A 15,518-nucleotide genomic window follows, 5' to 3' on the forward strand; every position below is an offset into this window, starting at 1 on the left:
AGAGGTGACAGACACCCCTGGTTGCTTGCAAACCCCAAAGTCCCAGGGGAGAGGTTTGTCCCTCCAGCCTGAGGGGCTCTGATGGATGGAGTGGGGTAGGACAAAGCCTCCCCAGGGCAGTGCAGCCAGGGCTCACTCCAGACTCATTAATGTCACAGCTCATCAAGCACTGCAGATAATTACAGCTCCTCACAGATTCGGTGTCTGCCAGAAGACAGGGGGAAGGGGAAGCAGGACTCTTCCTCTTGGGCCTTTTGATGCTTTTTGAAACCTCAGGAGGTACCTGAGGAAGGCATAAAGAAGGATCTGAGCTGGGATGGAAGGTGAGCTCCCCAGTGCTGGGTGGGAAGGGTGCTCCTGATGGAACCTTATGGAGACACCCACATCACCTCTGGGGCTGCAAAACAGCAAACAGAGAAGGTGCCATCCCCAAAGGAAGGGTCTGGCCAGAGCAAAAGCCCCACTGTCCCCCAGCTGCAACAAGAGACAGCCTGGAGAAACTAACAGACCTGGCAACCAATGCTACCAAATAATAATGCTGATAAATTCCTTTAGAAATGCTTACTGCAGAGAAAAAAAAATTAAAACCATCCCTTCAACGCCTTCTATACCAAGGAATCCACTGGTGAGACCAGCTGGGTAACATGGGGCAGGTGAAGCTGTCCCTGCTCACAGAGATGCTACTGAAATTCCTCCATTTTAAGAAATATTGCTGAAAAGAGAAAGAGCCTGGCAAGCCTTGGGGGCTCACCTTGGGAGGATGGACCCCACCAGTGATGCTTTGTGCATTTGGAGCCACCTGATCTCTGCTCCCTGTGTCCCAGCACGACCCTGGGACCACCACTCCAGAGCAGAGGATGAGAAATGAGGAGGGAAACTTCAGTTCCAGGGGCTGGTGCCACCACTGATGGGTATTTTGCAGGGCAGACTGAGCAGCACAGGGTTTGGCTGAGGAGAGCACGTTATGGATCAGCAGCATGCTGTGCTCTCTAGAGCAACTCTTCTGATGCCTTCTCCCATGGAAAAGTCACTTCACTTAAAAAGAATCAAGAGAGAGGAGGGAAAAAAAAAAACCCATCAAAAAAACAAACCAAAGAGATTAAATTGAGCATAAAATAAGCCAGAGGGAAAAAGCAAACCACAAGTGGAATCAGATATTCTCTAAAAATCTGAAGTTTATTCATTAGAATTCAGTGAAAGGAACATTCATTTTAAAACACAATCAATACATTAAGAAGTATAAAGGACTAGTAGCAATGAGACCAGAAAGAAAACAAAAAAAGGAAAGCAACAAAAATCCCAAATTGAGACAAGTCAGTTGCCTGGGAGGAGCTGCCTCAGTTCCCAGCCCCACAGCAGAGCTGAAGCGTGGGGTGACCTGGGACAAGGGCTAATTATTAATTTTGTATTTTAGAACTGAGAGGCTTTTCTAGATTTTAATTTCTCACTTCACCCAAGTGTAGCTTCTAGGATGACCTGATACCAACAAGAGGAGCAGGCAGCCCCAGCTGGAGAGGAGGCAGCTGCAACATGAAGGGGCAGAGGGAATGCAAAAGGGTCCAAGCACCCCAGGAATGTTCACTGAGTGACCTGCCCAGCCCCGGGGCAAACCCAGATAAGAAAAAATTTAAAAAGCACTGTTGGGTGAAGAGCTATTTCATTAGAAGACATGAAAACCCACACAGAGCCAAAAGGCTCAGCAGCAATCACCATCTCTGCTGGCATTGTGGTGGGGAGTGGTAAAAAGAGGGGGGAAAATTGCTTTTGGCTGTCATCTTTTAGCTTTTCAGCAATTTACTTGCCTTTTTTTTGGTTTTTTTTTTTTTGACATTGCTCTTGTCTTCTCAGTTAATCACTGTGGCCTTTGCTGGAGAAGTTATTTCAGCCCTTACACCCCACGCAGGGTGGCAGCCTCTGCAGGGCCACAACTCCTCCAGAGCAGAGCCAACAAAGCAGCACATTCAGTTGACCAAACCAAAGAAACAAAAGCAAAAGAAGAGCTGTGTTAATTTAGTGCTGGGTTTTAGGAGATCTCCTTGGCATTTCTGATCCCAAAACTCAAGGCAGTGTTATTCCAGGAGGATGTTTTACAGGTTCTGGCAATGCTGGAGCTCCCTGGACTCCAGGGGAGGAGGAAAGGTGAAAAGTCAGATTATTTCAGATTATTTCAAGATTATTTCAGGAGCAATCCCCAGACACGAAGCAGAAGATGCAAGGGCAAAAGCTGAACTCTTGTCCCAGGGAGCACTAAGAGGAGAAGAAATTTGTCACCAGCCTCTCAAGAGCATTGCCACACACCAACCATCAAGAAAAGCCCCAATTTTGGATAAAATAATTTAAGCACACAGAGGGGAAAAGCCCCCAACAACTGCTTCTCTGGTTTCACAGACGGTCAAAACAACACTTTTTGGGGGAGAAATCACCCAAGTCCACAAATTCAGATTAAAAACCAAAGCTTAGACAAGAAGATAAACAAAACAGAGATAAGAGGTGACAAGTGTGACAAAGTGGTATTAAAACAAAAGCGGTGTGTGCAAAGAAAGTGGGTGTGTGTTGGTCCCAGGCCAGGATGGGGAACTGGCCCTGGGAATAAAGCAGAAGATGTTGGAGGACAGGAGGAGCGAGGTGGTTTCCTGGCATTGCACGGGCAGTGGGCAGCAGCAGCAGCAGCAAAAAACCCCCCAAAAATTGCCTTTTCTCCCTCGGAACGGTAAACCACGCCACTTGAAAGGACACGAGTAAAAGAAGAGTCCATAAAATTTCCCCGTGAATATAAAATGCAAAACTATACAAAAATAGAGAAAATCGACCGTTTTTCTTATGTGTATAAAAACAACAAACAAACAACAACAACAACAACAAAAAAAAACCCCAACCCCAGAGTCCCCAAAATGCAATACAGAGTTACTTGGTAGCCTGACCCGAATCTCAGTGGTTTAGGCTCAATTTAACAGCCACGAGTCACGCCCTGGTGAGGGATGAATCCAGGAGAGTTCCTTGAGAGGAGGTTTTTCCTAAATAACTTGGCAAGACAATTTGCTGTTCCTGACTTTCATGACGTATTTCTGGTTTGGAAGCCCTTTCTTTGATAAAAAAGCCTCAATTCCCACTCTCAAATCTGAGTTCCTTGGGTAAGGCAGTGTTGGACTATTGGCTTGATCCAGATCAAGACCACAAGGTCTGCTCCTGTTTATCCCGGGACAGATGGGGATTTTAGGGAGAGCAGTTCATTAGGCAGTGAAGTCCAATCTCTCTACAGCAAGGATAATTTACAGGCTGAGTTAGAGCATTGAAAATTCTTATTTCTTTGGGTTAATGGAGCAGAATGTGCCAATAATCCAGCAAATGAGCTCCAAAACACTGTTAGAAAACTCGATTTAAATCAATAGGTATTTGCTTCATTTAGCTTGCATCAAATTAAAGAGGAGAAGCCTTTGGTCTGAAGTCAGCTTATCAAGTCTTGGCTGTATTGCTTTCCACACATTCAGGTCTAAAAGCTTTTTGTTACGTACCTACCACCCAAAAAAGAATTATTCCTAGAGACATGCATTTGCAACAGAACATTCAGTTTAGCACCAAGACACTTCCACACCTCACCAAGGCTTTGGCAAAGGCTGCACCATCTCCAAACCAATGGCAGGAAAGCCCCTCACCCCACGGGATGCCTTTGGTGACACGCTGGAAATAAAAGAGTAATTAAAGCCCCAGCAAGGGGCTGCTGCTCAGGCCAAGCAACGAGAGTGAAGGTCTGGGTGAGATGGCTGCTGGCGTGGATTCCTTTGTGGTTTTTATTTTGTGAGTGGTGGGGAGATGTGCAGTGCTGAGATCTGAGCCTGCCCTTCCTCTGAGCAAGGGGGGAGCCTGTTCCAGTGGGGCAGTATTTGTGAGCCTCTGCTAATGAGGGGAGACCACTCACAACCTCAGAGATGGGGGGACCACCTCCCCCTCCAGGTGGGGGATGCAGGAGGAGTGGCAAAAGCCAGGTTTGTCCCATGAAATTCTCTCCTGCTTCACTGAGCAGTGGGAGGAAAAATACCGTGGGGACCAGCGAGTTCCTGCAGTACCTCCCTGCAGAAGCACTGCTAGGAAAATACTGAAAAAACAAGGTTTAAGCCCATGGATACAGGGATGGGTCTGCTGGAGTCTTGGCAGTCTGTTCAGGAAAGAAAAAACCCATAAATAAGTGGAAGCTTTGCCTTTCCCTGCTCCTTCCTAAGTACACATGGGTATGGCACTAAGCAGTCTCTTCTAAAAAAGAAACACTGGGAGCTCATTTTGTTTGGGAAGGGAAAAAACCAAACCCAAACCAGCTGCTTGTGCCTGTAAATACAGTGATGCAGGGAGCTGCTGACACTTCCAGCTGGAGCCACAAAGCAGAAAAGGGGCAACTCGGGGGAGGAAACACAAAAATCATCACTGGTGACTGAACTAAAATCCAAATGCAGAGTCTGGGCAGGAGGCAGAAGCTTTGTAAGCCACAGACAGGGAGGTTGAGTTTAGGGACAAGTGTGTCTTAGACCACAGAGGACATGGGAGACACTTCAAGGACCAACAACCTGAAGCAGATGTTCCCAGATGTTTCCATCCCCAGCCAAAGCCTGTGTCCTCACCTGGTGTCCCTCCTCCCTGCTCCTTCAGACTGCAAAAAAAAGAAATCCAAAACCTGCAGCAGCCTCTGGCTTTTTTGGTCCCTCCAGTTAGGAGGAGGAAGTCGTGAGACCCAAATGAAGGCTACATTATAGCCTGTATTCCAATTAACAGAATACTTTCCTTGTCTATGCAAAGAAAACAATCATAAAATAATTTAAAAAAACCCTAACCAACCACCAAAACTTCATTTTGAAGAAAGCAACAGCACCTGCAACTTCACAGCTACAGGCACAATGCAAACTTAGCTTATTTCAAAGACCTTGTCCATGTGCCCATGGCCCTGGAGAGGTGACAGCATGGGACAAAGCACAGGAATGGTTTCAAGCAGGGATTATGCACTGTGAAGAGAGCACAGCACAGAAGGGACAGACACTTTGTTCCTGAAAGGGACACCAATGACAGCACATCTGTCCCTATGCAGGATCTCTGGAGAAAATTTAAACTAGACCTGGAAAATGTAAAAGCTCCTGCTTTCCTTTGGGGGAAAAACAAACTTAAAACTACAAAAAAATGTTACTGCAAAGCTCCCCTTTTAGCTCACTTGCCTCCTGTCCTCACCCTGGAAATAACCAGCATCCTTCCACCCAGCCTCCCCAAACTGAAACCGAGATGGGAGACATTCAAAATGAGCCTGAACCAGGACGTTTCACCCAGCAGAGGAAGGAAACAAACAAAAAAACCCCAACCCCATTTCTCTCCAAACCTTCCCTCCAAGGCTTGTTCCCCCCAGCTCCAATCCTGCAGAAACCCCCCAAACCTGCCTCGCTGGCAACAGGTCCCTGCTCAGCTCTGACTCTAGCAGCACGGTGAGCGCACGCCGGGGGCTGCTGCTGGAAAACATGAAGTGCCTCAGCGTTAACGTCCAAATCCCAGAGGTGGCTCCAAACCCCACCAGAGCAGCTATTTGGCTTCGGTGACATTCATGGCAGCACTCTGGCAGCCAACAGGCAGCACGTGGCCCAGGGGGGTTCTGCCTTTCAGGGGCTCCCCGCAGCGCTCTGGGCTTCTCCCGGTGTCGGTGGTGCCATTGGGATGCTGAGGCATCCCCTGGGCAATGCCAACGGGTTTGCACTTGGTGTGTTTCTCTGGGGAGCAGGAGAAGCTGAAGCTTGGGGGCAGCTGGGGCTCGGTTTCTCCCAGGGGTAAGGAGTGGGGAAGGTTTTTGGCCGTGATGTCTCCGTGGTACCTGTAGGAACCGGCCGCCTCCCGGGCTCGCCTGCAGTCAGGCTGCAGAGGTAAATTGGAGGGCCGGAGTGGGTGCCTGCTCAGCTCCAGCTCGTGAGGCCTCCTCTCTGGAATTTCTCCAGCAACGCTCTGGGAAAGAGACAGGAAAGGGGACAGTGTTCCCACTGGCTCCAATGGCTCCCAGGCACTCTCCATCATGGAAGTTGGAGTGAAACCCCAGTGCTTCATCCCCCCTGCAGCCGTGCCGGAGTCGTGCTGGAGGTGCTGGAAGCCCGGCCAGCTCAACCCCCCGTCAGGAGCCACCAGCTCACCCTCCTCCTTGCTCCTGCTCCTCCTCGCTCCGCCCGAGTCCTTTTTGCCACCTTCCCGTTTGGACCAGAGCCGGCAGGGCTGAGGGCCACTCCTGGCCACCTGGGAGTCACCGAGCTCAAACTCCAGGCTCTCTGTGTCAAGCGAACGGCTCCTGCGGTCAACAGAGAGTGGTGCTGGCATGGAGGGGCTCAGCCCGTGGAGCCGCAGGTGCCGGGGCAGGCTGGCAACCCCCCAGTTGCAGCTCTGGAAGGAGCCCGGGGAGTACCCCGGGGACATTCTCTCGTCACATTCAGCCAAGGACTCTTTCTGTCCGTAACCGTCGTCAAAGGCCTCGGCGATGTCCTCCCCGGCATTCATCTCGGGGTGCTGCTCACACTCCCCTTCTCCTTCCTGCTCCACGTCGACGACGTCGAAGGTGACCATGGTGGGGAGAGCAGGGAGGTTCTGGGTGAAGGAAGAGCCAGAGGCAGAGCTCCCCAGGCTTTCCGAGAGGCTGGAGAAGAGGGTCCCGCTGCTGGCAAACTCCACCAGCGCCTGCGAGAAGTTCACGGCGTGCTCGGGCTCACATTCACTGCCCCCCAGGGGGTCGCCAGGGGGGGTCTCTGCTCCCCCACCATGCTCAGGCTCCAGGAGTCTGTAGCCAGGGAACACCCCTGCTTTGGCTGGGGCTATGCTGCTGTGGATGGAGCCCCCAAACAACCCACAATCCGGGTCCGAATCGAAGCCCGAGTTGTTCTTTGTGAGCTGGATAAGGCAACTTCCTTGGGCTTTTTGGCTGTTGTAACAGTTCTCCGGACAAAGAGTCCCCGGAAAATCCCTCCACTCTGGATTTTCAGCTCTAGCCACTGAAACCCCACTATTCACACCCCTGTTTGGGGCGTGCGAGGCCATCTGCTCGCTACCAAGGCCACTCTGACTCTTGCCCATGGAGCTGGCTGCTCTGGTTTTACATTCAACACACTGCTTCTCCCGAGGACACTTCTCCTTGCTGGGAAGATCCAGTCGTTTCAAGGCCGGTTCCCTCTGCAGCTCCCAGTACAGCAGCTCCTTCTGAATGGCCGCAAGTCGCTCTTCTTCTGTCTCCATCACCCCTCTTTTCTGATCCAGGATCTGGTTCAGGCTCTTCTCAGCAGGGAGGCAGAAGTCCATGAAGTAGCTGAAGATCCCTGGACGTGAGATTTTGCCCTCAAAGAGGGATTCGTCCCCGTGCGAGGGACTCACCAACGTGTCAAACTCATAAAGTGCATCCCCACTGTAACTGTCTCTGGGAAGTCTTTCTTTCTTCATCTCACTGAGCCCATCTCCAGCTTCATCCTCTGGCCCCGGGGTGGTGGAGTCGTAATAACCCTCATCACTATTAGGGGCAGACTCCTGGTGGTCGCTCTGTGGTGTCAGGAGGTCCACACCATCCATGTAGGGGTGGGCTTCTGCCTCGTGGGAGGCATGGGTCTCCAAACTGCTACTCGACACCTGGGCTTCGTAGCTCCTGTCCCCTGCCACGCTGCTGTTCCACATCTGGTGGAGGTACTCCTCTGCCTCCTCAGGGATGGCCATCTCCTCCCCACCACCCTGGTAGGTGACGAGGCAGGAGCTCCGTTTAGCAGCATCCCTGCTGCGTTCCACAGAGATGGTGCTCTCAGTGATGTCGGGCTCAGCAATGTCATCTCCACACCCTGTCAGGGAATCAAAACTCTTCAGGGATGTGGCATCCCCTAAGATGAGGCTGAGGAGGTCCCCAGAGTGTAGGCAGGTTGGGTCATTGTCCATCAAGTCCGGATGAAAGGCCAGTAGCAGACTGCCATGGTCAAACTCTGCACAGACAGCAGCATCAGCCTCTGATTTTGTATCCAGAACATCCTTCTTCCCTGGCACCACCACATCACCCTCAGTGCTGCCTTCATCAGCTGCCAGGCAGCTGGGCTCAGCAGCTTCCCCACTGTTGGTGGCTGTGCCATGCAAGTGGTCATCCTCTGAGCTCCCCGAGCAGGCAAGAGGGACGGGTCCCAGGCCCCTTCCCTCCACGGCCCCTTGGCTCTCCACTCCCACACCAGGAGCTTTGCTGGACTCCTCAGAATCCCCGGGCCACTCGTGGAGCTCTGTTTTCTCACACTCGGTCACTTTGCTCTTCCTGTGACGCCGGATGCTGTTAAAAAACCCTTTCAGGCCTTTTTTAGGTCTGGGGAAGGAGGACTTCTCCCCGCTGGGCTTTTTCTCACAGCCCTCGATGCTCCCAGGTGGAGAGCTGTCCTGCTGGCCTCCATCAAACTTGGCACTGGAGTCGATGGCCACGTGAGCACTTTGGGAGCTGGGCAAAGGGCAAGGATGGGAGTCCCTGCTCCCCTCCAAAGGGCTTTCCAGCTGAGCCCCATCGCCCGCCTCGCAGGCAGCGCCGCTGAGCCCGTCGTGAGTCTTGCACTTACTGAGGCCCTTTTTAGAGGCTGCTTTCCCTTGGCCTTTGCTGCGGCCCCCGAAGAAGCTGGGCAGGGTACAGATGCTCCTCTTCCCTCCAAACAGTTTGAACGCCGTTTTTTTCAGCTTGCCGGGAGGCGGCTGAGGCTGCTGCAGCTCGGCAGGCAGCAAGGAGGCGTTGCCCCCCTCGGGCAGCCCATCCTCCTTCTCCTCCCGCTGCTGGCTGCTTCCCTCCTGCTGCCCGCACAGAACCGACTGCGACCCGGTCCGGGCAGGCTCCTCCACGCAGCCCGTTTCCATGGCAGCCGGCGAGTTCGGCGGCTCCTAGCTGGAAACGGTGACTCTGGGAGCAGAAGTGTCCTCTGGGCACAGAGGTGGAAGCATGGCAGCTGACCTAGGGCAAAGAGAAAGGGGAGAGAGGTGAGGAGATGGCAGAGGATGGAGCAAGGCCAGAGGAGCCAGGAGGCAAAGAGCTTTGGCACAGGAGCTGCAAAAGCCTCTGAGAGCCACTCATTTCCCTCCGTTCCTTAAAGCTGTGTGCAAAAATGAGCCCGTGTTTAAATTCACCACTTTGCAAGTGCAGGGAAACTGTGTGTCTCCATTTGGCAGCCCAGGGATGGGCAGATCTGACCCCTGAGCCACCTTGCTCCAAGCCCCAGGCTTTTTGCCACCACGGTGATGGGCTTCAGTTATCAGCCACCTCTGCAGGGAAACACGGGCTGTTCTGGTGGGAAGAGGGACTGCCACCTGCCAAACCCCACTTCCAGCTCTCCCAGACCTCCCACCAAGCTCTGGGTTACACCAGCCACACCAGGGCACAGCCCTCACACTAGCCACGTGTGCAGGAAAAAAAAGCTGTTTACCAGACCTTGTTTTTTTTTTTTACTTCTTTCTCTTTTTTGAGATTTCAGTTGTTTTTAAAATAATCTGTCCAGCATTAAAAACATTCCCTATCAATCACCCTGATCAGATTACCTCAGAAGCAGAGAGGTAGGTTTTAAATTTGATCCTGGATTTATGTCAGTAACAGAACTAAACCAATATAATTTCTTTCACAGAAATGAGGTTGGAGAAAGCAGACGAAATTAAAAATTGTAACACTCTAATGCCCGAGGCTTAGCTCCCACCAACGTGGGGCCAGTGAAGCTTCCTTGTAGGCTTTAGCCAGAGATCCCAAATTAAAAGCACACCCAAACACCACCCTCTGCCTCCTGTGGCCTGACAGCAAACCTGAAATTTCAGCTTATTTTTTCCTTTCCCTTAAGCCTGGTGCTTTGCCTCTATAATTAACGATAACCCAGGCGTTCACCCACCCCATGGGCTCAGCAGCTGCCCCCCGACAAACTGAGCTTTTCCAGCTCTGCCCAAGAGTCCTCCGGGAGTCCCAGATGGCTCCAAAGGTTCTCTGGAGCATGGCTGGGCTGGCTCTGGAGAGATCTGGTCAGACAGGCCTGAAAAGAAAATTGCAGGCATGCACCTGTACAGCCGGACTGCCCAGAGAGCAGAGGGGGTTGGTGGTGGGCTGGGTGGGTGGGTGGCAGGAAAACAAAACAAACAAAACAAAAAAGAAACACGATTTCAAGAATTTAATCTGAGAATTATTTCGCTCTCTGGCTCCACGTCGGCGCCAACAGAGGCTGCTGCCACCACAGCGCTCCTGCTCCTCACGGAGCCACCCAGGGAGGGCAAACACCACCGGGGCTTCGAAAAGATAATAATACACAAAAAAACCCCACACAATGAGGAAAATTCCCCCCTGCTCGGCTTGCCGGGACGGCCCAGGACAGGGTTAACCACACCGGGGCGAGGAGGGGGCTCAGCCCCCGGCGCTGGGGAGGGGCCGGAGCGGGGCCCGAAGGCGCCTCAGGAGCCCCCAGGGCCGGGCCGGGCGGGGGCCACGCTCCCCCCTCAGCCCCCGCCGAACCGCGCGGCCCCTCACGGACAGACAGGGCGGAGAGAGGCCCCCCCCGGGCCCATCCCGCCCCGACTCCCCCCCGGCCCCGCTGCCCGGGCCCCGCTCCCCCGTACTCACTCACTCATTCACTCCCTGACCGGCTGCGCGGCCCCGGGGGTGGTGGCGGCGGCGAGCCGGGGGGTGTCGGTGATCGCGGCCCGGCCCCCGCCCGGGCCAGCCCCGGCCGCCGGCGAGTGGCCGCCCAGGAGGGGCGGGGGCTGCGTGACGACAGAGGGGCGTCACCCGCGCCAGGGCGTGACGTCACGGGAGGGGCGGGGGTGTGACGCGAGGGGACGGCGCCCGGCGTGACGCGGTGGCTGGGGGGGCGCGCGGAGAGTTGACGTCACGCTCAGGGGGTGTGACGTGAGCGGTGGGATCGGGAGTGCGGAGGTGTCACACACCTCACACCCAGCCCTGGCACCCGTCACACCTCACACACCCAGGGCACTCATCACACCTCACACACCCACCCCTCACACCCACCCAGGGCACCCATCACACCTCACACACCCACCCCTCACACCCACCCAGGGCACCCATCACACCTCACACCCACTCCTCACACCCATCAGACCTCACACACCCACCCCTCACACCCACCCAGGGCACCCAGCACACCTCACATACACCTCACACCCACCCATCACACCTCACACACACCCCTCACACCCACCCAGGGCACCCAGCACACCTCACACCCACCCAGGGCACCCATTACACCTCACACAAACACACCTCCCTCCCACCCCTCACACCTCCCTCCCACACCCACAGCACCCACCTCACCTCACACCCACCTCCTGCCCACCCATCACCCCCAGCCCACACTCCCCTCACAGATCAAGACCCCCATGACCCGCCAGCCCCTCTCCCTCCAGAGCCATTCCCAACCCTTGGATCACTCCACGGCTTTGCTCTCCCCTCCCGGGAGCAGCTGCTGCTCCACAGGTCCCACGGGGAGCCCAGGACCCAAGCCCAAGCTCCTCCAGCACCAGGGGCCCAGGTTGTCCTCATGCTGGAGCCACGGAGAGGAAGGGATTGCAGCACTGCTGCTGGGATGCTCCACTCCAGGCTCAGCCTGGAACTCCTTGGCCACATCCCTTCCAAAGGAAGGATACTTCACCAACCAGGACGTGATAGTTTAATAATAAGAGTAGCAACATGGTTGTTTTAAAAAAAAACCCAACCTCCCCACTCAGAAGAAGCCCCTGGGCCGTAACACAAACCACACTGGAGGCAAGATGGTGTTTAAAGAGAGGAGTTGGGGTGAGGAGATGGAACTTGGGGACTCTGGACACTCACCCCAGCCCTGCCTGGCTTTTCACTGATGTGTCCTCTGGCTCAGGAGCTCCTGACCATCTTTTGGCATGGGCACTGCTTTTGGGAGACACCTCAAAAGCAAAAATGACTTTGTGACCACAAAAATTCATGGTGGTTTCACATGCTGCAGGAGTCCAGGCAGGTTTTAATTCAGGGATGTACGTATGTATGGAGCAGGTGTCCCTCAGGGCTGGTGTCTGAGGTAGTTTTCCAGGATTGTTGGGATCTCCAGCTCGGCCAGGGCGTGCGGGTGGCCAGCCTGCTTCAGGAGACGCCTCATCACCAGCCGGGACTGAGACATCAAGGACTTGGGATGAGCTGAGTAAGGAGAAGGAGATAAAAATGAGATGATCACCACTGAGACACACACACAACCCTGCTCTCCTCCAACCCAGGCACTGTCCTAAGCAAAGGGACATCACAGATCTAAGTGGTGGCTACCCCAGACCCAGACAGACTTGATTGTGGGTGCTGGACTTGTTCTTAATGAATTTGTGGATGTTCTCCTTGCTGTGTTCAGTATGGGAGACTTGATTTATATGTTTTCTGTTTGGCCTGAAAAATCATTGAGGAGAACAAGAAGTTCAGAGTAAAGCAGTGATAATCCCAGAGAATCATAGAATCAATCATAGAATGTCAGGTTGGAAGGGACCTCAAGCATCACCTGGTGCAACCCTTTCAATACGATTGTTTATGAGATGTCTCAGCACCTCGAGCTGAGACTTTAAGGCTAGAGAGACCCATGGCCTCAGGGAATGCTGCAAAAAGAGTCAAAACTTGCAGAAGAGCCTGGGTGAGGCTGTTGGGAAGCAGAACTCAAGGGAAGGGGAACCTGAAGCAACTTCCACCCAAAGGAACAAAACTCCTGCTCGCTGTTCACGCACAAATTACCTCTTGCCTGCAGCAGCAGCTCCAGGCCCTTGCTAGGAGCCATCTCATCCACCCTGATATTGGGCAAGTGCACGTTGGCTCCGAAGTCGATGAGCAGCTTGATGAACTGGGTCCTGCAGCCGTGCCTCAGGCAGGTTTCCAGCAGAGTCTTGGGCTCCTTGATCTGGGCGATCACCCTCTCCTCGGTGCAGTTGTAGTCGGGATCAGCACCGTACAGCAGCAGCAGCCTGAAGCACTCCAGGTGCCCGTAGACAGCAGCGAGGTAGAGGGGCCCGGAGCAGGCTGCAGAGTTGGCAGCCCACTCGGGCAGCCGGGCCTGCACGTTGGTCTCAGCACCGTGGTCCAGGAGCTGGTGCAGGATGGCCACGTCCCCGTCCCTGGCGGCGATCAGCAGCGGCGAGCAGTTGTTGTAGATGCTGCCAGCAGGACTGGCCCCTGCCTCCAGGAGGACCTTCACGCATTCCTGGTGGCCGTTGCTGACTGCCATGAAGAGCGGGGTTTGAGCCTTGACGTCCAGGCTGTCCACCTCTGCCCCGTGGGCCAGGAGGACCTTGAGGCTCCTGATGTGGCCCTTGGTGGCGGCCAGGCGCAGCGGGGTGCTGGGTACACCCCAGCCACTTCTGTGGTTGATGAACCTCTTGTACCTGTCTTGAGACAAGAGGTTATCTAGGGTTTGGTAATCGTCCTCAGACACGGCTCGGTTCAGCTCCTGGCTTTCTCCATTGTCTTCTTCGTCTTCTCTGGGCTGGAGCATGGAGAACATTTTAGTGATATCCATCAGGCTCATTTTTTTGGGTCTGTCTTCCATGTACAGCTTTCATCATAAACAGCAAAGCCAAAGATCTGCAAGACAACCAGCACCACCACAGGGGTAGAACCAACTCCCTGAACACCAACATCATCTTTTTATTATTAATACAAAATTTAAGGTCCTCAAAAGAAAAAGTCAAATAATATTGGGTTAAGACACTTCTAAAACACTTAGTTCCCTGCCCCTGTGGGTGGGAAGGGCTGTGGCAAAGGCAGAGGTTGGTGCTGTAGATGAATGTGGGCCACAGATCAAGTGTTGTGATCAAGAACATGCTGAGATACCCAAGTCTGGTGCTGGAGCTCAAATGCTGCCATGGGGGAGCTCACAGACTTTTGCTTTATTTTTAAAAAATCATTTAATGCTGTACTGCCAGCCCTAAGGTGATCGTGGGTGTGGGACTACTCACAGGGTACTCAGACCTTGAGGGCTCCTGGGTGGGCACAGATTTGAGGAAAGAAAGACTTTCAGCACTGCCCTTCCCAAAATGGCATCAGCAATGGCATTCTGCAAACCCTCTCTCCTCTCCTGTGCCCTGTGAAGAGCATGGATCCAAGCAGAACCCAGGATTTTTCCAGGGGGGAGCATGGGGTGGTGACAGCATGGTGAGGAGATGATAAGCTGACTACACCAGAGCTGTGGTCAAACCTGGAGACATTTTCCAGGCACTTGGGGCAGGATCTGGCCTCACCAGGGCCAAGCAGCAGCAGGGGGAGAGGAATGCAATGCCAGCACCTGAGCAGCTGGGGAATGCAGAGGGCAGAGGAATTTCTCATCACTTTGCAGCCCCAAAGCATCTCAGATTTCCTTGAGGAGCAGTGGCTGAGCTCAGTCTCCTCAAGTGGCTCCTCTGATCCCCCTTTAGAGAAGGCAGGAGCTGCACCAAGCAATTAACCTCTTTCTGCAAAGGAGCCTGACAGGAAGGAGGCAGCCACGGGAGGCTCATCCTGCATTTGCTTGCAGTGGCACAAATGTGCAAGCTGGGAGGAATCCCCCACCACTGCCACCTGGGCAGCTTCATGGCTTGGGCAAGAGGATACAGTTTGATGGCAGCAAGTGACAGCAAAGCCCTGCTGCCCTTCCACCCAAAGGTTTATACAGAAATATGTCAAATTACAGCGTGACTGCTGGGTATTACACACGCTGACAGTGAGCTCTGGAGCCACCTGTGTGGCTGACAGGGGTTTATTGCTGATTCAGTTTAAAAAGGAGGCCCAGTCTTATACCCAAGGAAAATGATCTGGAAAAGTAAAAAAAGCAGCTGTAGCATCTCCCAAACACAGATAAACACCTCCAAAGGGATGTTACTTTCACTAAGTGTAAGCACTCACGTGTGGCGCTCACAGATGTTCCTCAACCACAAGAGCCCAGGGTTGTCACTTCTTGAGCTGAAGGAAGCTGTCCATCCATCTGCAGCACACATACCCCCCAAAAAAAGGAAAAGGTTATGCCCAGAGCTAAAGCTGACAGAGAATACTCTCATGCTTCTTGGTTTCCAAGTCATCTTCAAATTGCCCAGCACTGCCTAGATGTCATTGTGCTGGTGGCCTTACCTTTAGGAAGGAGGTGATGCTCACAGCCAGGACTGGCAAGGCAGTGGGGGACCCATGGCAAGTTCTCTCCCAGTTAACAAAAAAGAAAAAAAGAAAAAAAAAAGAGAGAAAGAGAGGATTTTGCTGTGTTGGGGATGGAGGACTGCTCAGCACAACCCAGGCAACACAGACTGTCAAGCTCACAGCTGAAATGCCACAGTGGGGAGAAGGGCCAGGGAGCTCAGACTAATTTTAGCCCCAGAAGGGTTTTATCTTACCACTTCCATTCTTGGAAAGTTCCTCCTGGGTAAATATAGAGAGGGGCAGTGAGGTTGGGGGGAGGCTGGGACAGGTGCTGCTGGAGGCTGCCTGACCCCTCTGAGCAGACACAAAGCTTTTGCTCCCCCATTTCCCTGCAGGAATGGAGGGTTCCAGGTGGGTCTGAGTGTCCTGCTCC

General features: G+C 53.5%; 2 protein-coding genes across 7 annotated transcripts; both read right to left on the minus strand.

Annotated features, from left to right (window-relative positions):
* Window positions 1–1,157: 1,157 nt before the first annotated feature.
* Window positions 1,158–10,746, minus strand: AMER1 (APC membrane recruitment protein 1). 6 transcript variants are annotated; one of them, XM_071757733.1, is made up of 4 exons: window positions 10,589–10,746; window positions 6,147–8,950; window positions 5,837–5,964; window positions 2,172–2,247 (listed from the first exon to the last, which is right to left on the minus strand). In XM_071757733.1, exons 2-3 carry the CDS (start codon window positions 8,854–8,856, stop codon window positions 5,873–5,875), a joined length of 2,802 nt encoding a protein of 933 aa, XP_071613834.1. In that variant the 5' UTR covers window positions 8,857–8,950; window positions 10,589–10,746; the 3' UTR covers window positions 2,172–2,247; window positions 5,837–5,872. The 6 variants fall into 6 exon arrangements, with proteins under 6 accessions (XP_071613831.1, XP_071613829.1, XP_071613830.1 ...); XM_071757730.1 differs by having other exon boundaries at window positions 1,158–2,247; window positions 5,837–8,950; XM_071757732.1 differs by lacking the exon at window positions 2,172–2,247 and having other exon boundaries at window positions 5,662–5,964; window positions 10,589–10,745.
* An 888-nt stretch (window positions 10,747–11,634) lies between these two features.
* On the minus strand, window positions 11,635–15,145 carry ASB12 (ankyrin repeat and SOCS box containing 12). Its single transcript, XM_071757736.1, has 4 exons — window positions 15,083–15,145; window positions 14,861–14,939; window positions 12,722–13,564; window positions 11,635–12,148 (listed from the first exon to the last, which is right to left on the minus strand). Exons 3-4 carry the CDS (start codon window positions 13,527–13,529, stop codon window positions 12,015–12,017), a joined length of 942 nt encoding a protein of 313 aa, XP_071613837.1. The 5' UTR covers window positions 13,530–13,564; window positions 14,861–14,939; window positions 15,083–15,145; the 3' UTR covers window positions 11,635–12,014.
* Window positions 15,146–15,518: the final 373 nt, after the last annotated feature.

The sequence above is a fragment of the Heliangelus exortis genome, chromosome 14 (genome assembly GCF_036169615.1).
Source record: "Heliangelus exortis chromosome 14, bHelExo1.hap1, whole genome shotgun sequence".
NCBI lineage: Eukaryota > Metazoa > Chordata > Aves > Apodiformes > Trochilidae > Heliangelus > Heliangelus exortis.